The sequence below is a fragment of the Pogonomyrmex barbatus genome, unplaced genomic scaffold, assembly GCF_055798465.1.
Source record: "Pogonomyrmex barbatus isolate J1 unplaced genomic scaffold, ASM5579846v1 scaffold1, whole genome shotgun sequence".
NCBI classification, from domain to species: domain Eukaryota; kingdom Metazoa; phylum Arthropoda; class Insecta; order Hymenoptera; family Formicidae; genus Pogonomyrmex; species Pogonomyrmex barbatus.
This window is the reverse complement of record NW_028297098.1, coordinates 1,352,130-1,375,471: the sequence shown is the minus strand read 5'-3', so window position 1 is coordinate 1,375,471 and position 23,342 is coordinate 1,352,130. Positions and strand designations below refer to the sequence as shown.

The 23,342-nt window shown below is 35.3% G+C and overlaps 2 protein-coding genes across 7 annotated transcripts in view; one reads left to right on the top strand and one right to left on the bottom strand.

Annotated features, from left to right (window-relative positions):
• Positions 1-20,256, top strand: part of Gbs-70E (Glycogen binding subunit 70E) — a 25,691-nt gene extending 5,435 nt beyond the window's left edge. For 3 of the 6 annotated variants that reach the window (XM_089080140.1, XM_089080096.1, XM_011643471.3), the window contains 4 exons: positions 9,140-9,385; positions 10,273-10,794; positions 11,726-12,228; positions 17,228-20,256. In XM_089080140.1, the coding sequence (XP_088936266.1) occupies positions 9,146-9,385; positions 10,273-10,794; positions 11,726-11,896 (933 nt within the window). In that variant the 5' untranslated portion in view covers positions 9,140-9,145 and the 3' untranslated portion in view covers positions 11,897-12,228; positions 17,228-20,256. Of the gene's footprint in view, positions 1-9,139; positions 9,386-10,272; positions 10,894-11,679; positions 12,229-17,227 lie in introns of those variants that run through there. The other 3 variants (XM_025219033.2, XM_011643473.3, XM_089080176.1) reach the window with 3 other exon arrangements.
• Positions 20,247-23,342, bottom strand: LOC105430108 (serine protease snk-like). Its single transcript, XM_011643470.3, has 6 exons — positions 23,136-23,342; positions 22,092-22,246; positions 21,448-21,554; positions 21,100-21,353; positions 20,808-20,977; positions 20,247-20,581 (listed from the first exon to the last, which is right to left on the bottom strand). Exons 1-6 carry the CDS (start codon positions 23,209-23,211, stop codon positions 20,414-20,416), a joined length of 930 nt encoding a protein of 309 aa, XP_011641772.1. The 5' UTR covers positions 23,212-23,342; the 3' UTR covers positions 20,247-20,413.

Genomic DNA, 23,342 nt, shown 5'->3' with positions numbered 1-23,342 from the left:
TTGCCAGCAATTGATGTTCATAATATATGCACAATGTATGTCCAGAATTGTCGTCGTAATCAAAGTTTATCGTGCGTTGCCAAGTAGATTCATCGATTCATCGTCATATGTCAGGTGTAATGAGCAAACATGACACATGTTACAAGTTTAAATAAAAATTTTATGATGTGTATTGAAGTCTCCCTTTTTCTCTTTCTTTCTGTTCTCGTCTCTTCAGCATTAATATGATATATAATATATAACCCTCTAAAAAGTGTATTAATTACAAGAAAATTTGTTTTAATCTAATAAAAATCCGATCTTTAAAAACAAAAAGAATTTTTTTTCATTAATTTATATTAAAATTTATAAATATTTTTTAAAAATATTATTTACTCAGCTAGTACTGATAATATAGTGTATATTAATTTAAATGCATAAATATTATAATTTATGCTAATACACTAGAAAGCAATTTCAATATATTTAGCATCATTTGCCTTTATAATAACTGAGAATAAGTAGAATAAGATTAAAAAACATTAGAAAAAAATAACATATTTTTAAAAATAACATATTTTTTTCGATACTTTGTGAACAAGCTTTAACATTCTAGAATTAATTAAAATAGAAGTTTATATATAAATAAGATGGCAATGATTTAAAATCATTGAGAATGTTGCAAAGAGAAGGAAAAAACGAGAAAAAATTTTATTTATAAATTTATATAAGTTTTTATATAAGTTGATAGATTTTAAAGTTCACTCTATTATTACAACTTGTTTGTTTGGAATGCTTTATAAAAAAACGGATATTTCGACTAACATTAATTATTCAAAATGGCAAAGAATAGTGGATTCAGGGTTATCCAGCATAGTGTTTACATTCTTATACACACCATTTACATTCTTATGGTCATTCTTTAATATACGGACTGAGTAACACGATATCGAGATTATCGTAGGTCAGGCATGCACAAAGGTTTCGGCATCATTATTTCGGCGTCATTTGTCTCCTCTTTCAGATAACGCTAATTCTTTCACATTTTACGCGCGGATCACAATTATAATTAGAATGCTAGATACGGTATCAACCAAGTATCAATTCAAACAAAAGAAACATAATTAGTAAGTTCATTCCGTCAATTACTCATCTCTTCAAAATTAATCTCATTCATGAGTTTAATTATCAAAAATTCTATTTCTTAATCATTAAAGAAATATATTACGTGTCGTTTTGCTTACTATAAATTATTATTTTCCTATAACAATATTTCTCTTATCAAAATATCACATCTAAAATTTTCAATTGTAAACGAAAATTTTCGTTAGATAGATTTCGCACAGAAAATTCTTCGAGCGCAATCATTTTTCTTTTATCTCGCAAAATGAAGAAAAAAATTAGTTTCTATTTAAGTTAGTTTCCTGAAATCCATATCGCGCTCGTGAGAATAATCTATACAACCCTTTTCATTCATGATCGTCAATCCATCTTTATTTTTGCCAACTGATTCATACGACGAAATAGGTATACCGAGCTATTTGCGGAATTGTTATTCATGAGAAACGAAATTGAGGCGGCTGTCGTCTGTCAACTCGCGTGACGATGACACTCTGCTCGTTAACCGAGCCGAAACATCATGAAAACGTCATTCGCCGCCTTGATCATTTACAAGTGCATATTTAACGCTATCAGTCAAACCTTGCCTTCGTCTTTTTTTCCTCAATGATAAAGAATGTGTGTCTTGAGTAGGTAATTCCAATTTAAGAGGCATGTATCAGACAGTATCACGCGTCGTGCGGACTCTTTGACAAACAAAAGTCACGCTATACCGGTAAAATTATTAAACATCGATATCGACATTTGTTTTTAGCATTGCGTGCGCGATTAAATTTTTTTTCTTGGATTTCAAAATATTAAATCGTAATGGAGTAAAAATATAAAATAGATTTGTTCCATTATTTTAGATTAAAGCTTGTTGTAGCTTAAGTAAATTTGTAGGTTTAGAAATTATAATGAAAAATAAAATATCCTTGTATGTTCGGAATTATTTATACAATGTAACACTTTTTAATCATTTAAAACGCACATTTGCCTAAATATATCATTTATTTCTTTTTATTCTTTATGTATTCTTTTTACATATAGTTTAGTTATTGATTTAATATAATATTTTGTTACACTAATATAAAAAAGAGTAAAAAGAGCGATCATTAAATAATCAGCAACGATATGCTATTGGTGACCTCAGGTCAGTTATTATCGATTACTTATGTATACATAATAATCGTAAAAATAACAGAGATATGATGAATTAAATCATAGATTAGACACTATTTACAAGAAAACGTTTAGAAGCACGCGCAAAGCTTGACATCTTCCGTGTAATGTTTGACACCCCTTCTACCCGCTTCTATTATCTCTATCATGCTAATTCCTCACAGCGAGATAGGGTTATCATTTTTGGTAGAAATAATACTGACGACTGATAACAATGACCGATTATGAAAATTTGAATGTCTGCCGCACAAATGTTTCGAGTATGTTATTTCATAGTTATTTCCCAATTATGTATAATTTATCATTGCATTTGATACTTTTATGCCATTCTTGATTTGTGTGCAATTTAAAAATATTCACAATGTATGTAATTATATTGTTTTATATATAGTGTAAAAGCAATTAAATTTATAAATTCTATAGACGCGTTAAATTTTTTCGGGAAAAATTAATAATAACAGATGAAGAAATTAAAAATAAAGTTAGGAGTTGGAAATTGGAACAGAGTTGAAAAAATAAAATAAATAATATCGCTTATCGCAATATGCTCATTTTTATGAAATATTGAATTATAAAATTTTTTAAACTTTTTGAATTTTTTAGCAATTAATTATTTTCTTATTCTATATATATATATATATATATATATATATATATATATATATATATAATTATTTACACATTATATCTTTTATTTCAATATAACGAAAAAATATTAATTGATAAATTAATTAATTAGAAATTATTTTAAAATAATTAATTGGAAAAATCAATAATTTAATGTAGCCGATACAAATTCAGTTATTGCATATATACATATATTATAGAATTTTCCATATTGCAAACTAGATAAAAAACGGAAAACATAGATTGTAAAAATCTGCTATGACCAAGATGTATGCAATTTTATTTTAAATTAATATCTTATCAACTAAAGCTGTACAAGTCATATATACGTGACACGGTATTTCGACTTTGACTCATTACGTAACTTATCCTGATCTTAGCTCTCGCATCCTTAACACGCTTATTGCGGCCGAAAATTAGAATATCTTTCTTCTACTCTTATTGCAAGAGTTGTCAAAGCATATTTATGAAAAAAATTATAATTAACTGCTAAACAATTTTCCAAGTTTTAAATGTCCTATCAAATTAATTAAGTCTATAATTCTTGATAGAGAATATTAAAATTATTAAAATGTTAAAATTGAAATTTTATATACATAAAGATTTTTTAATTTTTGCTTTTAACATATAGATCTTTGCTACTTATACGTACAATCATTCATCTATCCATTTTCTATTCCGTAAAGCGAAAATAATTTAATAGGAAAGATAATTTAAAAGGAGCATATATTTGATAATTTGTCAGTTTTCTTGTCAATGCAGATGTTGCGTTCTATGCTGAGTGATTTGTCTATTTGTCATGCAACATTGCGTTCTATTGGCGACAATGATTCGCTACAGGCCTGTACGTAGTAGTTACCACATGGCGCCAATGCAGTCTCCGAGGTTGATGAAAAAATCGCCAATGATGGATATCTCTGGTCATGACCTTCTAGGATTTTTGCGTTCTTTAGATTATGATTTTTAACGTAACAAAAACTCAATACTCACAACATTTATGTGAAAGTACTTACTGGAAATTTTATCCATCTAGAGAATTTGTATTCTCGTCTTACAGAGTTTTGTAAAAATTAACAAAACCGGAAGCTATAACTAGAAAATTGCAATGATGCAATATGAAAAAAGTAAGCAATATTTTATGTTTGAAACAAATTATTATTATAAATATTATTATTTATTATTATATTTAATTGTTGTTGTTGTTGTTGTTGTTGTTGTTATTATTATTATTATAAATACAAATTTAGTTTTAAAAAAAAATAAAAAACACAACTAAAAATTCAAGAGCACTTTATTAGGCTTTTATTTTTTCATTGTTAGGTTCTTTAAGTTTGCTTTAAGTTTGCTTCTGAGAATTTGCCGTTTATACAAGTTGGCAAGTTTCATGACCCCTATTAATCCGAGGTTAAGGTTTTCTATTTCAAGTAATTCGCAATTGGGCTGAGAATTTTGCCGTCACTTTTCCACTCTTTGATGTTATTCGCGAGTTTATATCTACCTTAAAGAGTGCGAACAATTGGATCAGATCCAAGGCCGTGATGTATTTCGCGACAATCTAAATTTGGCCCTGAGATTGTCCAAAATAGTTTGACTGCGTAATTTTCTTCACCGAGCCTTCTAACCAGATAAAACTCGCTTGGTCGGAAAGGAAACATTGTTTGTTAATGTAATTTTACGTAATTGTGATTTTGTAATTATAATTTTGCATAATGTCGCACTTAAATGCTTTTTCATTTAAACCTCTCTTGGCATTGCAAAAGCCTTCGGCTTACAAGAATGAATCATATTTTCCATTTTTTATTTTATATATATTAAAGAAATGATAAACAAAACATGACAATACAAAATAATTTTTTTCGAATTAATCAAACAAATATAAAAAATTTTCTATATAAAAATGCTTTGAAATTGTTACGTTCCAATGATAAGGTTGAAGCACGAAAAATAAAAAAAGATAAAGATAAGTGTGACATAAACGTAACCACATGACCCAAGAACATGCTTATCCATGTAAATAATAATGCAATTTATAAAGAATATAAGAGATAAATGCATCTGGCATATTTGACAATCTTAACAAATGCTGATAATATGTGATCTGTCTTGTCTGTTTGCAAAAGTGATGTGCTATTATCTAGATGAGGCGATGTCACATTATGTGAATTGTGGAAAATTATGAACATATCATAGAATTATTATATTATAAAATAATATTCAAATAATATTCCGATTATAATTATAAAATATTGTGATGAAGCATATGATTATCGTTATAGTTATCAATTATTTATCTGGTTATTATTGAAGATTATGCCACAGATAGAGCTTTATTCCAAGTGCTAGAAAATACTTATTAATATAATAAAAATTATAAAAAATATAAAAAATATAAAATATATATAAATATACACAATATAATTGTCAATACATTAATTGAAGAGCAGAAAAAGTGCGCCTTCAAGTGCTGCGTTCAATCATCTATCCAACTTGCACGTATCGGACACTCGCTGCAATCGTGTCGCATATTTCTTTTCACGGCCTCGCATGTGTAAACAGAAAAGGCCAGGAGATAAATTGACACATGTACGATTGTATTTCTTTTGCCGCTTATTCTTACCAGCAGCAAAAAGAGTCGCACGTTCGCTAATCAATAACCATCAATTTTCGAGACATCTATATATACATTATATTTACACAAATATATACATTATGTTTACATAAATATCTATAACATAATACACATTAATTATTTGTACATCTATATGTAATTTTATTCCATATGGCGTTATAAATGTTTATGAAAATACATCGCAATATTACGTACGTATAAACGCAGTATAAAACATCTCTATGAACTTCATCCTTCCAACGGTCTAGCGTTTATTATATAACGTTTACCTAACTGTTTATATACAATTAATGGATGACGGCCCGACCTAATCATTAGTTCGAGAGATTTTTTTTCTTCTTCTCTCGCGTTCGCGAGAGAAAATATCGCGGGATATATCGCGCTCGAGCACGCAAGGCGATGCGTCTCGGAAAAAACGCATTGCGCCGTGAATAGAGACGTAACGAGGCACGTCGCATCGGAGAATTAAGTCCGCCGTGAGTTAAAGCCCGTTCATTCCGCGATCTGTTCGGTAATGATAAAAATACCGCGGCCGAATATATCGCGCTCGAACACGCGGCGCGGTGCACCTGAGGAGGAAAGTGCAACGTGTCGACGTGAGTCGTCGAGTCGATGAATAGGAAGTGCAACGAGGCGTGTCGAAGGCTTATTGCCTACAAAGGTGCGATAATCAAGGGACTGACAGGATTCCGCGAGATCGAATCTCGTGGATCATCGCGACCATTATAAATCATTTTACCGCGTATCTGAGGCCAAGTCTCAGTAATTTTGACTAATGAAATTAAACGATGACTTAATTCTTTTAGTAATATCCATACTCCCATTGCTTTATTGCGAGAGAATAATGTTATATTTTTGATCATAAAAATATTATTATGCAAACGAATGATTCTTCTTTGATTCTTTCTCTTTTTTTATATTTTCATTATCACTTTCTCGTTCGCTAAATAAAAATGGCAAATTGCGTAACCGATTTACGTTATTTTTGATCCTCTTTTACTGTTTGTCAATTGTTATCGACGTTGTGTAGATAAAGCATATTTCAATGGCTCCGGAAAATTACAGGAAGATGATTATGAGACTTATAACATAATATACGATAAAGTTTTTTTTTGTGCAAATCGTTAGACCAAACAAAAAGCTTGCTAAATCATTCAGAAAGAGAATAAGACCCATACGACCTCGATCTTTATACATGATGAACAATATCATAAATTATATAATACTTAAAAGTTTTACAATAAACGTTCTGATACAATATCTAACATCCAATCTGTTAACTTAGTTTCTAGTTTATAAAATTTTTTTCTCCTGCAGACTATTTATTTTAATAATAATAAATAATAATATAATATAATATATATAATAATTATTATATAATATATAATATATAATATATATAATATTTGATAATAAATATAATCATTCTAATTGATATCTAATTATGATCAAGCTTATCTAGATCGAAATAATAATTTTTTTAAATTTTGCTCGCAATACTCAGTACTTGTTATGATTATTATATTCCTGCATATTATATTTACTTTTATCAGATACATAAGTATAAATATTGGGACATTACAACCACGTTGCAAATATCCCAATGCCTAACTCAGTAACAGAACAAACATGCAGTTCTGAAATACGTACGTAAATCATCGCAAGTCATCATTAAGTCTCTTAATCGCTCCGGTAGTTGTCCTACTGATTTTGTAGCTTATCTCGATTGATTTTTAATATCAAGTAAGCCGCTCCTTTCTTGCCTCGTCGAAAGAAACGAGCATTGCGCACCGCTTATACGGGATTCGACAAAAACTCGCTTCTATTAATAATATCTGCAATCTGTTGCAAATTAATTACCTACGTAATACTAAATCCAATTTTGAGGACCTGAGGACCTGAAATTGCACTCGCGCGATTCATGGTCCGCCGATTCTCCTGGCGTTGCCATTTGGTTTCGGTCTGTTACCTATTGTACATGCGTGTCGCGTCTCGGTGGGCCTGGTTCACCCGGAACCGGTCCCCGAGAAAAGGAAGAGCTGCTCGCCGATTCGTCGTGCTCGAGAGTCGTAATTCTACTCCGCGAGTAACTTGATTATATAGTATATACGCCGGCACGCAAAAGTATATCAATGGCAAAATTATGTGCGCAAATATAGTCCCAAGCGCCAATCTTGGCTTTTTTTTTTTTTAGTCTTAAAACCAGGCCCGAAGATTTACGATCTGTCGCAAAACGCAATCACGAAATGCAATAACTTTGTGCAAAATAGAGTTACATTCTTTTTAAGTAAGAATTCGTAAGATAATCGAGATACACGTAAACGTTATTTAGCTGCAAAATTATAGGAGAGAGAGAGAGATATATATAAGTGACAGATATATAAATAAGATTGAATCTGACATTTAGATAAGATCATCTACGCGGCTATTCGTACGTTGAGTTTCTCTATTAATTAATATGTGTGTATATAAATACATATATTATAAAAATATATTAGATATGATAAAAATATATTAGAAAAATTCTTAAAATTATTTTAACAAACAATAACTCTGTGAGATATTTGTTAAGGAAAAACCATTCTATCACACTTTGTATATTATTTTTGAAAAAAAAAATCGATTTTATCACATCTGAATTATTTTTATTTGAAAAATTCATATTAATAAGATGTAATAAATCTTACTTATGTCGCCTTATTATGATAATCTTTAATCATTTATTTCGTTCACCTTTTAACTACATTATCTTACCATATCTTGAAACAAAAATGTACATACGTAACGCATAAAACAGATCATTTTACAAGATAATATAATGCAGTCGAATAAAATGATTGACAGCATCAAATCTGGCCATGTTTGACGTAGGAGATAATAATTGATAATTCGGCAAAATATGTAAAATAAATTACGCGCACTTATCATAACAAATTTTTAATTTTATAAAGAGGCGCTTGGCAATCGTTTTTGCGAAGAATGTGACCAATAAATAAATCAATCAACACATTATCGTCATGCGCATCGAACGAGCTAATTGACAATTAATCGATATAGCTAGCAATTATTTTTAATTGCTTTGAAGCTATATGGATCCACGTGATCCCGGGATGATTCGAATAGTTGACGAAATTTCTGGCAGCGTGAGACGTTCCTGATAATTTTGAACGCTATATCACGGTACGATTTCGTGGCGGAAATTAATGCTATAACTATGACTACGACGTCAATAAATTTCAGACGCCAAAGAACTATTAAAGAGATCTAAGGCATCACAGTTCCAGTTTTCTCTGGTTTCTCGCACTTAATTCTTCTAGTGATCGTCATTTACCGCTACGATTTTTTTTCTATCATAAAAGAATAATTAACAAATGAAGGTATTACCAGCGCAAATAATACGTTTAATGCTATTAATGTTAGAAAATGTATAATATGCGAATATAAGATTCACAGATCTTTTATTATTTTTATTATTTTTACAAGACATAAATATCTAAGTTTGAAATTCCAATTTACATTCCAAAATTTCCCTTGAATTTGAAACTTTAAAGTAAAAGCGAAGTGTAATTTCTTTCTTTTTTACAGATTAAAAAAACTTTCAATTTGTCCTTTTTTCTTTTGCAGATCTAAATGTGTTCGATAGCGATGCCGGCCGAACTGATTCTGCACAGCCCCCCGGTGTACAGCCCCCTGCTGTACAGCCCTTTGGTGGTTACAGCGCCCACGATCACTAGCAGATCGGTGCCGCCCAGAATCAGGCCGTGTCTTTCTTCGGGAAGCTTGCCCTTGGACTCGCTGCGAAGTGATGGCAGTGGCAAGCAGAAAAAACGGGTGGTATTCGCCGATGATCGCGGCCGCCCTCTCACACAGGTATTTTCACGATTTCTTTTACTTTCGTTAAGCTAAATTTGCTTTCGTTAAGTTGAGTCATTCACTGGGAGATCGGTCCTCTTGTACAACAGGTGGACTTTATTTCTCACATGTTACGACATCAATGTCTTGCTCTTCTTCGACAAATAGGAAAAAAAGATCTGTAAACTTGTAAAATAAACCACCTGTCATAAATCTTAAAATTTCGGCTACCATTCCCTTTCAAGAAATAGATTTGTGTTGGTCTACTCTTGAAAGAGGAAATAACGGGAGGAGAAGTAAAGCTAATAGTGATGAATCAAATAACATTGTTTGTTACTTTGCTTTTAAATTGTAGTTTTTGTTTGAAGTTGTTCTTATTGATTGTGTGAGATAGCGTAAAAATCTGTTTGTGGAGCGTTTGATATGTGTTGGCCAGCTTTGTGATAATTTAAACTTTGTGAATATTAGTGATAAAGTATATTAATAACAAGTGTGAATTGGATTCATGTCAAAAGTAAGTGCCAAGAGGCATGTAATTTAATACGCCAAAACGTTTAATAGAATTATTTAATAATCAAAATTGAGCAATAAAATATATAGCAATTATATAATAAATATTTAATCTCTCGCCAGAAATAGTATTTAAAAACCAAATTGGCTCCTAATGATAGATATGTTATCGAGTTAACGAGGATATACCTTCCTCGCATAAATCGCAATCATTTTCTAATAATAACTTATATCTCTATTTGACTCTCTAATTAAGGAAACTAAGCGTTAACTAAGAATCTAGCGTTATATTTCATCATTCAATAAGAACAGTCGGGCTAACGTCCAACAAATGTCGTTGCCTGTCTCTCGACTTGTTCTGTATTTCAATATTTCGCTCGATGTGTGGTATATAGGTCCGTGTGATGTCGGAACCGAGCAACGTACCACCACTGTGGAGCACAGCTTACGTGGCTGGTTTGACCGGGGGTCTGCTCGGCACGTCGAAGGATCACAGCCAGGAAGCGACGCAGGATAGCACGCCGCCGTGGCAGGTGACCTTCCAGCAACCGGCGAGCGACTATCTCGCCTTCCGTCGCAAGCTCGATCAGGAGAACGTGAGCCTGGAGAACGTGATCGTGCGCGAGTCCGAGCAGTGCCTGGTGGGCACGGTGAAGGTACGGAATCTGGCCTACGACAAGGAGGTCGTGGTGAGGGCCAGCAGCGATAGCTGGTCCACCCACGAAGACGTACACTGCACGTACGTGGCGCAACCGGGGTCGCCGGGTTCCCTCATCCTGTACGACACCTTCCGCTTCCGGCTCACCTTGCCAGTGGCATCGAATGTCATCGAGTTCTGTGTGAGATATCGCACCGAAGGCAAGGAGTTGTGGGACAATAACGAGGGCAAAAATTACGCGGTCCGCAAGAAGCAGGAGGTTGGTGTCTTATCCTTCTTGGAACGTCGTTCGTTCTTTCCTTTTAGATTACGATTTGAGCCTCAAATGCGTAATAATCCTTGAATAGCTGCTGTAAACTCGAAGGTATAATTACTTTGGAAAAGACTATTCGAAAAAAAGATTATTTAATCTCTTAATATTTGCGGAATATTAAATGTATTCATGACGTCACTTTTATTTGTAGTCCTTGCGACGATGCACTTACGTGTTCCATACAAACTGACAAACTGACATATTTCGTAAAAGTTACGTGATTTTATTTACGAGTATGCATATCCAAAGAATCTTGGGTACCTTCACCAAATATTTGCACCACCAAGCAGCGGCGATTCAGCACGATTTATTCAAAGATATTCATTGATTTCCAAGGATTAACTCTTCTCTAGAATGTGCACATCTGAAAAAACAATCGTGTTCTTTGCGCAATACTCAACGTAATACGTCTTTAATTTTTATTCGATCTTCTTAAAAAAAGACAGAAGATATAATCATATAAAAATTAAAAAAATTTAAAAAAGCTTGTGTAATGCTACAGCAATATAAATAAAGTAAAGGAAGACCAAAAAACGAACGTAAAAAGTGTTTGAAGGTATTTAAAAAGCGAAAAAATTATATTTAAAAAGTATATTTAAAATTTAATTACAAATGTTTCGACTTAAGCTCACATTAAAATAACAATTCATGATATAGAAAAGCTATAAAGTTTGATTATAAATAAATATTATTCTATAAATATAACTAATTAAATTAGTAATATAAGTAAGCATCCGGGAATCATTATTCGGCAATCATAAAAGTTTCTGCTTTCTTTTTTGTTCATATGCAGATCAATGTGCACTAAATAAATCGCCAAATTTATTACAGATACGGACGCCTATCAAAAGTCTGAAATGTTTTGTCAATGCTTTAGCCCCGAGTGCGGTATGACAACATCCAGACGACGAAATGCGACGTCTCCAACGGCAACGAGACGAGAGACGGCAGCATACCGCAGATCGCGGAAGCCACCAGGTTGAACATGCGTACTTGGAGCGAATTCGCGTCCTGGCAACACTTAGCTAACGACGCGCCCTACTGGTGAAGCCACCAGTACCGATGAAAAGGAGGTCGTGCCCCTCCTCGTCTCGATATCTTAAATCATGTACGAAGCTGTACAAACCCCTCCAGTTTTCTCACCTCGGCAACTACGCCGAGACGCGGGACCACGAGCCAGGCATCTCATGAGGCAACGCGAAATCATCTCAGGGATGAAGAGACAGATGGAGAAATGAGCGCGAGAGGAGAAACTGTGTGACGATCCGAATTAAAAACGAGGAAACAAGAACGCGCGCGTGCGAGAGAAAAAAACAATCGAGAGAGGGTGGATAACGGGGAGTCGGACGACGCCGAGCGTCGGATAACGCAATCTGCACGGTAAGCCCCGATTCCTGCCCTTATCTCTTTTTTCGCGTAAGAATGCTTCGCCGAGTTTTAACGCTTATTTTTTCGCGATGGGCGATGGCTTACGGAAAGAAAGAGGCGGTAAAACCTCTGCTTAAAGCATTCCAACTAAGCGCTAAACATTCGTGATGAAACTGGAATGTGAAGACGATTACTTTTTTTTATAATTAGGTTTATATTATTTAAGAGCATATATATATATATATATATATATATATATATATATATTGAATTTTTATTTTTTTTTATAAGCCTAGTAGAATAGAAATTTTTAATTAAACACGTAAAAAGTTAAACGTATAAAGTTTTGTAGTACGTAAATTTAATTTAATTCATTGGTAACTTTCACTGCCATATTTGCTCTTAAGCTAAACGGATCTACTCGTACACTCGTATCCTTACACTCCTTTTGCGTGCTTGAAATGGCACGTATTTTTATGGGCTGGTCCTTACACGCGACGTAAAATAAGAAGCGAGAGGTCGAAGATTCGTTCGGGTTTGCTAGTTGATAAATGGTGAGACTGCAGAATCTGCAGTTATAATACCGATGTATTATACTCGATGTATTATACGGATTCTCAATGCAGCGCGCAGTAACATCAGTGGGCTCTACATGCTGCTTCTTAAGGGATTATATACATACTTGGATTTTAATGAAGCATATTTTAAGCGTGTTGACAAAAATGTTGCTAAATCCAAGGTGCAACAAATACCAAACTGTGCTTCGATAAAGGAAAGCGACAAAAATTATTGTCGCGATAATGAAGATAATGATTTGTAACTGTAATTATTACTATCTAATACGTAACATTTTTATTAAATAATTCGAATATTTATTTATTCATTATAATAAAAAAAATTTTTTTCTTCTTTTCTCTATTTCTTAAATATGAAAAAAAACTGGAAATTAAATAATTACATATTTTTTTCTCATACACAAAACTATGCGGAAACTCATTAAACATTACAAAGTAAGAGCTCATCGCTCCTCTCTGGACCTGGACGATGACAGTCTCGCTCTTGGGAGATTCATATGTCATCTATTTACGTCCCCGTCTCGCGCACAGACGGGATGCTCTCCCGCGTGCTATTATTAATCGTGCAAGTGCAACGAGTTTCCTCTCGAGGGTGTGCCGAGGAAAAAGCTCGAGGTGGATCAAAGCTTTTCGCCTTGCTATCGTCCCGGCGTCTCGCGTATCGAGCCCTACGATCGACCGAAAACGCGCCTGTGAAATCACGCCTCTCGCAAAATTTCGAGCGGCCTTTCTCGCCGCGCGTGAGCGCGGCTCTTGAGTTGACTTTCTCTCTATAAATAACGTGGCCGACCGTCGTCGGCCGTACGCGAGACAAGCGCGATAACAGGCGCGACCGACAAGGAGAGTCGCGCGACTCTAATCGCCTTAACGAAAGGTTGTTACCACGCAAGACGCAACGGCAAGACACGCCGATCTCCTCGGCGCATTCCCGCGCCGCACCTCCTTTCATCTCTCTTACTCCCCCCCCCCCCCTGTTGTCGCATTACAGATGCATCGTGGCGTGACATACGAGATATAAAAGAAAAAAAGATGAAAACTTTGTATTGCAAGCTTGAAAATGAAGAAGAAAGACGAGTCCTACTTCTCGCGCTAAAAGATGGAGAACGAAGTACCGGCTTCGTATAATCGGCTTGTTGCAAATAAATAATAAAGTCTCATTACTTTACTTAATTTCAAGCAAACTTTGGTTTCTTTTGCAGCGAAGTTTTTGAATCTTCCCAGATCTAATTTTCGAAAACTAAAGAGATATTTTCGCCAAAACGACAATCTCTGAAGTAGGTGTGTTACGAATTCGAGGGAATCAAGCTGGACGCGTCCAATGAGCGGAGTCGAGTGTGTTAATCTTTCGATAAATGTTATATAAATAACGCTGAAGTCACGAGTGAATGAAGGGGAGATCGGTCCACGTGGTATCGCCGGGGCGATAATTTTTAATCATTTTTCTGAGGGCAGCACGTATGTATATTTACGCATACATTCATTCGCCTCCTTTTCTTCTTCTTTTCCTTCCTGTGCTAATAATGTAGACGAGATCAAATCTGGTCTTAGATTTTCCGCCCGGAAAATCCACGCCACGACTTTCCCCTTAGTTGCGATACTCCAAACGATACTTTTCCTTTCGTGTCCAAAGCGCAGAGACCTGGCAGCTGTTCTCGCCAGATCGACGAGCTCACGTCCGAGAGATTTAGCACCTAACGGCAAGGTTTTCGGATTTATTTTCACGGTCAGAAAGGACTGCGAAGCGGTCCTTGACACACTGCCAACCATAGCGTGACATAGTTGCGCGCGTTGTTATAAGCATAACAAATGGATCTTTTTCCAAGCGTAAAGCGTCCTCGACCCTGATCCGTCCGACCGAGGTGTGACATGATGTGCGCGTATCCGAGATAGATTCGCGTTCGATTTGACTCGCGTTCGATTTGACTCGCGTTCGACGATTTGACTCCGTGACTTCAAGTTTTACGAAACCCGACCCTGGGCGCGAACGCGTTAACCCACTTTGCCGGTGCTGCTAAAGCGGTCTATATTTGCCGTCGCGCTTTCCCGCGGAGATGTCGTTTGGCGAGAGATGGAACAAGTGGCTTTAATGCCCGCGTTTCCAAGCATTGTGACCGAGAAGACCACGAAGAATCGAACAAGCCGTGAAAAATCGCGACGCTCACGGCTTGTATTCGCGCATCGTCGCGCACACAACTTGTACGTTTTGCAAAATTTCACGGTCCATTCAGCAAACAATTTTCTTATTTTACATATTGAATTATAATATGAATATTTAAATTCTTCTCCGTAAAATGAATATTAAATTAAAGAGCTATTGGTATTAGTTTTTTCAATAGAATTTTGATTTTAAATTATTTGCCTATTTTTTTGGATGTTTTGTAATTGGAAAGCGTTCTATATAAATATAGAAATTTAAATTGAAGATACTTTTAATTATCTTGAAATTATCTTTTTTTCTTATTAAAATATTGACAACATTATATATCTTTTACGAGTTCCTCATAATTTATCTCGTTACGCTTGATATACAATGTTGAAAAAAATTTATTGATCTTTGAGTGAGTGTCTGCTCTTTTAAATTACCACGAAAGGTTTAAGTTATTGCTTAAGAATTGAGGAAACTCGTTGTATCACTGCGGGGGATAATGTGTTTTAAAAATAAAACACCGTGGTTTATCTGGACGATATCATTCATTTCAACCATGATATGTACAGAGAAGATATGTACAGAGTGTTTCAAATGCAATGTGCTACCGTAGATTTTTCAATGAATATAAAATATCTCTCAAATAGCTTGTTCGAAATTTTAAAGTACTGCATTTACACACTTATACTCTCTCTTTCCCTTTCTTTTTACGCAATTATCTATTTTTAATACTTTAATACCAATCTCAATTATTTATATCTTATTTAATTTTTATTAATATGATAGATTATTATTAAATATTTTTTTAATAATTGGTTTGTTATTTAAATGAAATTTGATCTCTTCAAGATGACGTTGTAAATAATTTGTTTCTTAATTATCTGGCACTGTTCTACGACGCATTTACGATATTTGATGCCAAACGATCCGATGGCCTCTTAACCCTCAGATGCACGATCCAATTATCACCTCGTTTGAAAGTTTTGCATACGACGCAATTTACGATAAAATAACTAAAAATTATATAACATAACATTTTCGAGTACGCGATATGATAAATATAGACCAGAACATTCTCGGTAATCCGATATTTCTTTCTTTCTCGCTACGATTGCACATATATTGTACGATAAGAGACTGCAGGAGTAACTTTTAATCCGGAGTGCATCGGAGGGTCGAACTCTTGCGGACGTCTCTTTATCTCTCGACGATGAGACAATTCAGCAATGAATGGTATCTCCCTACGGAGAGGAAGTACACGACTTCTGAGATATCCTGTAGACATTATTCGAGGCGTGGCTACAAGAAGTGGTGGCACAGGATCGTGTGTACCGCGCGGCCGTGCCGCACCGCGGTCACGCCGTGTGGTACCACGCCTTGGTGAACAGCGAGAGCGAGAGAGAGAGAGAGAGAGAGAGAGAGAGAGAGAGAAAGAGAGCAAAACGAGAAAAAAGAACTTTAAGACGTCTAGACGCGTGGGACGAACCGGGGTAATCTCGACTTCTCGACAACCTCGAGCGGTTGCGCTTGTTGCTTGCTTGCTCGCGGTGTTTGCACGCGTTCCCGTATATGTAATGCGTACCTACACGCATTCCGCGTGTCGCCGAGAAAAAGGCAGCCGTCTTAATTGCCGAGCATTGTTGAGCGCCGCTGGAAATCGTAGCTGGTGGTCGCGAAACTTCCCCGACGCGTTTCCATTCCGCGTCGCCGAGGCGCAAAAGTAGAATACGGAACGCTTTTAATCAAGCTGCGCTCGCGCTAACTTGTCGACGGCAAGCGGAAAGAAAAACGCGTTAAACTTTTGTAACTTTTGTATTTTAAGTAATTACGTCATACTCTGTTCAAAATGGAATAGTTTATGACGGCAAATTAAATTATTGATTCCTAGTCAAATCGAATTATCGAAACTGCTTAAAAATACGACGCAGTAATACACACTTTAATTTACAATTGTAGACTTTGATTTTTGACACAACTTGTAATATATATATAATTAATTCGCTGTTTAAAAGAGCCCTAACTAGTTCTAACTGGAAGAATTTTAATCATGCAAATTCGTAAAGATACCGCGTAATTTTTGATCAGTAATCATTTTTATTACGTGTCTATTAAAAGTTAATTCAGAAATTCACGCTTGAGATCCACCAGCCTGTTATTCTACATCTACCGTTTCGTCACAATTATTTAACGATGGACACTTTCAGGCCTCGTTATATGTTATCAGCGAATCACATAACTACATACATTATAGACCGCGTTATCTTATCGTTATGCATCGTTATTGTTCCAGGTCCCAGCATCCGCAACATCGTATGACCGGTTCATCGAGGTCATCCAGCGTCTGCCTCCAGCTGTAACGCCAGCAACCACGCTCAGCAGCGCGGACATCATCGTCGCACATTATCTTCTCGACATTCCTCCTGTTCCTCCTCTGCTTCCCCATTCCTGGGATTTTCGGTCCGCCTGCGGACAGAAGGAGTCCGTCGGGATCGAGCTTCCATCCTCGAGTCGAAATCTCGCTGGTCTCGTCATATCGGCCAATGTTATATAGTTCTGTAAGCTTTCACCATTTCTTCCTTTGTACGCTTCTTCCCTCTTCTCATTCTTTCTTTTACTTCCGTTTCTTCTTTCCCCGGCACCCTTAACATGATCCTCTCTGTGGAACATAGATCATCGACCGAGTGTGCCAATTATTTTATACGAGCATAACGGAAGACAAGACAACGCGCGTAGGTCTCCCGAGGCCTCGGTATAGCTAACTGCGAGATTACTGCGTGAAATTGCATCGCGATGTGCCTTAGGGTGCCTTGAGGAATTATAGAGGTTTGTCTTGCGTAGTGCCTGCGTATAATAGTTCATCCCGCCCAGACAACGCAAACCCGTAAAACGTGATCTTTGTAAGCGTTTCTCCCTATGTTCTTGCGTTCTTTGTTAAACCTGTTCTGCGTTTATTTAGACAATAGAGTATCATCGAGTTGTCGAGTTGTTGAAAAGTTAAAATTATTAACTAACAACTGCGAAAAAGGCTTACGGTAGAGGGGGCAGGTAACCGTTCGCAAATCGACGCGAACTCCATTAGCAGAAAGATACGAAACGATACGGAAATCGTCAACGGTAGCTCTTGTTTTCTAGCCGGTATGCTATATGCCGTTTCCTTTCACAGTTCCTCTTCCGGCCGTGTACCGTTTCGCGATTAGAGGGTAAATAATAGTTTCACACGGTGAACACGAAGTTTCGGCGGTCGTTAAGCTAGAATATTCGCTTCGAGAAGATAAACGATACTAGATGTATATATCTTGTGAAATGTTAAACTATTAATCTCTTAAAGCGCAACTATATGTACTTTAACTATCTTTGGCTTTCACTTCTTACGGAGACCTTTTTTAACGAAGATTTATATTTTATATATATATATGTATATACAGAGTTAGGGATATACGCGACACACACACACACACACACACACACACACGCGCGCGCGCGCGCGCGCGCACGCACACACACACACACACACACACACACCACAAACACACGTATTTTAAACAAGTAGGCTTGAAAATAAATGAAACGAATGAATGAATTGCGATAAGAGCGAATGAGTCCTCGATGAGCAGTTCGATTAAAACAGACACCGCGTGCAGTCAATCATTAATTTGTGAATATTAAAAGACGAACTCTAGATGTGTCCGATATATTTCATATTTTTTTCCAGTGTAAAAGTGCGATTGTTTCGATTGTTGTTGAAATGTTCGTCTTGCTCAGGCGTTCACGAGTTAATGATTAACGCAATTCCGAACATCGGAATAACAAATCAATGGTAAACTGGAGCATGTCTGTAAACGCACGAACGTCTTTCGGACGTGATACTTTCTGGCATCCAACTGGCTACCACCGATCAGTTCTTATCTCGCATCTGGTAGGCCTCTGCATATGGAGTGCCTACAAGGATCGTTTCTTTGAAGTCACACTTTTGACTCTCTTCCAGCACGTTCAAAGCACTGCCACTTCAATGCCCGTGCCTGCTCCTCTCGTTTGAGTTGAGTAAAATGCATGATGATCTCTGGCTAGTGTATACCCTGGCACGCACAGAAATACAATGCCACCCGCGTTGTGAAGCGAAAGCGATGTTCAATGCTCAGCGATCTGAGTTTTGCTTTCAGGAACGAGAAGGCCACCGGAGGCGGCACGGTTTTCGCGGTGAATGAGAGAGTGCTTTGAATTGCAGAATTATTGAAAGAAACATCGGAATGACTACGGGATAGGCGACAGAACTCTAGACGGCGGCTTGCGCCACTCTACGCATTCTGTATAGGACTCTGATAACTAACTCCTAGTCCTAACGGAACTGCTTTCTCTGTTCGTAAGGATTCTTCAATCTATTCTTCGAAGTGGACACGAACGAACGATATTCCACTCTCGCTTTCTCAACGAGATAATTTTTAATCAAATCCCTTTACGAATGAAACAGCATTGTTTCTTTTCGTTTATCTCGTATCTTTTCTCTCTTCTATTTTCTTCTCTTCTCTTCGTTTCTTTCTTCTCTTTACAATTTGATACGGTGATTTAGATTTAAAAGAAGCGAAAACATGTACCGGAAATGCGTGAGATAATTGGTCGTTTTGGTGGCAAAGAAGCCAGTTTATGCTACTCCAGATCAAGTTGGTGTCCGTTCATCAAGTTGTTGATCAGTTATTAATCAGTAACAAGACCTGCGCTCGCGTGTGTATATACATATACGCGTAATTTCCTTTCGAGAGCCGTAAGACTGATATCTACATAATGTAAATAATATACGTATTCATTATAAGGATTTTAATTGTGTATCGATGGAAATTTTAAGCATCTCTTATCTCACTGGACGATTATCAAGATTCCTTTTAATAAGCAGATCACGTCTCCGTAGATTGTTTTAAACGTAAATCCTCGTTTTCCGTACTCTTATTTATCTTGTAATATTTAATAATTTTTAATAATGTATATCCTCCAATATATACTGGACATACTATAACAACTGTTAAAGTTAATGTTGTAACGTTTCTCGCGTTGTTTTTACCCTCTTTTATCCGAATTGTGTGGATTGAATATTGAATATTATTCTATTTTTAACAGAGATCATATTAGTCATTATCTATTATATACATTTTATCATCGTTGATTGTTATTAATTAGAATATACTTCTCTGTATGAAATGCACAAGTTGCAGATGTTTATTACACTGGATTGTACGTATATACATACATTTGGAAATCGCATTGTAAATATCAATGAATAACTATTATCTTTTTTGCAATAAAAATTACACCGATGATTGTAATATATATGTTGTTTGTCATTTTTATTTTAATTATTCCTTAATTCTCATCAATCCCGATAACTACACATGAGCATCCTTCGTCGATTATTCTTCAAAAATGTTGAAAATAAAATTGAAAATTAGCATATAAGCATTAAGTAGGTAGTTTCTGTGTCTGAGTTTCATGGCCAAACGATACTCTCTATCCAATCGAGATAAGAGCTAACTCGAGTATATATCGCGGGTGAAGATTTAAAGGCGCAGAACTTTCCGAAGCTTGTCACACCTACGACGCTATACATGCAATAAGGATTCGCAAGAACTCTTTGCAACGGACCACCACTGTCACCCTGCAAATGATCGAAATCTATTGGAATCTCTTCTTAATCCTTTAGATATATTTAATACATAAAAATTATCAAATTATTAAACATAAAAATTATCAAATATATTCTATTTAAATCTACTATTTGTATCTAATTTACAACGTATCTTATTACTTATTAAAGAAAAACTTCCTCGAAACTTTATTAAAAGACAAAAAATTCGACAGTAATCCTAAATAATTGTTCATACCTGGCAGGTATCTTTACCACCTTCCATTATGCCAGCACAAAGTAAGCTCGATATCAAGCCATCGGGCAGTTTCCGAGTACCAATATCCTCGATGTAAGCCTTTTTACATTCGTCTTCGGAAATGTAATTCAATTGGACTTTCATCAGGTCATTGCTACCGACGTTAGATTCTGCGCATGGATGCGTATTAAATCTCTTGATGTGCGAATAAATAATATAAAATAATAATACGTAAATTAATGTAAAACACTATTCGTAATACAACAACAGGAGACGTTTGAGAGATACTGACCGTAAGACGTTTTGCCAAATCCAGAAGCGATAGCGCTCTTGCCCGGTATCTGGGAGTTTATCTCGAGACACGCGGGACGTACTCGAGGATTCAATTCCAACGGTCGGTCAAGTTTGAGTAACGCTATATCGTGATACCTGACCGAGAACTTGTAATCTGGATACTTGATTCTCTCCACGACGTCCCTCTCCTGCATGGAATCGTCCGGAGTTATCAGATTAATCAAACCGACACGCACTTTGCTTGCGGGACCACTGAAATGTATTGATGATGTTAGTGAATGTTTTTGTTTCAATGTAACATAAGAATGATATAAATATGAAAGAATAATAGTAACAAGATTGTTACTTGTCCGGGGATTCCATACAATGCGCCGCGGTCAGGATAAAATTCTCGGAGATGATGCTTCCTCCACACTGCCAGGACACGTCAGTCTTGCCAAAACCGATCACCGCCTACAGTGTGGAAATATTGATGTTTTGTTACTTCGATTATTAAAATACATGGAAATCTATTACATTTTCCATGTTTTCCAACTGGCGCACGCATTTTGGAAAACACATAAAGACGAACACTATTGCGTGCTGCATATGTTACATTAAAAAAATAAAAATTATTAAACTAAATTATTAAACTTAAATTATTATTTAATTAAAAAAAAAATAAAATTAAGCATTTAAAATTATTACTCTCCATTTCTCCATAAAAAATATAAAAACACAAATTCCTTATATAAAAATATATATTTTATATATATTTATTTTCATATTTTTGCATACTATAAGTAGCATTTATATAAATATATATTTTATATCATTATTTATATAATAATTATAAAAAAATATTGAAATGATTGATCACCTTTTCACCATTCAGTAATCGAGAATTAATGTGATCTTTATCTCAATTTTTTACAATGTGTTTATTATACCAGTGATATGTTATGCAGTAGTTGTTTTAATCATTTCTGCGATCACAGCGATAATTCTCACCATATGTGGAAATTCCGCGTGCTTCGCTTGAACTCCGCCGATGATTAGAGGTGTCTCGACGATTGCACAGCGAGAAACTTTATTCGCGCCAGCATTGATACGCAATGTCGGCGAATCTTCGATCTCGTAAACCAAATCGGCGTATTCCTTGCATTCTGCAAAAAAGCAGGAATTATGCAAATCAGAATCATAGCGGAAAACGGAACAAATCTGGGAATCTACGCGCAATCGATAAAATTTATAGTGCAATTATAATGTAAGAAACTGAATGGGAATGTTATTTTATTACTCATTTGCACGCGCCTTTCAAAATGCGTAGTTTAACGATTTATCATCCTACGTTATAAATACTTAATCACTTAACTCTTAAATGCGCATCAATTTGTATGTTGATATAAACATGTTGTTTTTTAAAGCTTACTTCTTAAAGCAACGATAAGCATACTCATATAATCAAAAAAATTTTTAAAAAAGCTGCTTTTATTACATTTATTACAGCTCATGATATTGATTCTCAATAAATGTTATATATCTCGGAATATCAAAGCTTATAATGTAAATATTGTATAATAACAATCATTCGAGACACAAATTAAAAGCAACAACAACGATTTTGCAACAAAGATTTTACAAGATTGAATTCCACATAATATCTAACGAAAAATATATCTAACTTAGATATAATTTAAGTTAGATTAATTTAAGTTTAAGATAAAATAACAAAACATCGTTGTAATATAAAAAATGTAAAAAAAATATAATAAAATATAATTAAATAATTATAAGTTTCCAATCAAACATTGATCTAACTTTTTTTAGTCATTAGATTTTGATTTGAACAGATGTCTTTCTACTTTATCTGTTGCAACATTTAACACCAAAAATTAAATTGTCGTGATGACGTCTTATTCAACTCCTGTTTACAAACGTCTAAATTTGGCAAAGGATTATATTAAAATCGAGATTTGTGTTGCGTATATTCGAGATAAATGATTTCTTGGAAATCAATCGCGAATGTAACGAAACAAACAGGCTATCACTAACTTTCTTCACTTTTTCGCGCTGCGGAATTCCCGAACAAGATTGCGATGAATAATGCGATCGTAAGTTTTCTAGGCATATTGCAAATTCAATACGCGCGGCGTATCGGCATCTTATTCGTACGAAGGCTTTAATAGCGAATTCTTGTCTTAAGTACGCCGGCCAATGCGTAACGAGGTGCATGCAGCTTGCGCGATAATGATATCGATA

What these genes read in the sequence shown, in the direction of transcription:
- LOC105430108 (XM_011643470.3), bottom strand. Translation starts at nt 23,211, where the DNA reads ATGCCTAGAAAACTTACGATCGCATTATTCATCGCAATCTTGTTCGGG. An exon ending in AGCGCGAAAAAGTGAAGAAA is followed by an intron (nt 22,247 to 23,135) that starts GTTAGTGATAGC and finishes GCTTTTTTGCAG; the next exon opens with AATGCAAGGAATACGCCGAT. An exon ending in ATTTGGCAAAACGTCTTACG is followed by an intron (nt 20,978 to 21,099) that starts GTCAGTATCTCT and finishes ATCCATGCGCAG; the next exon opens with AATCTAACGTCGGTAGCAAT.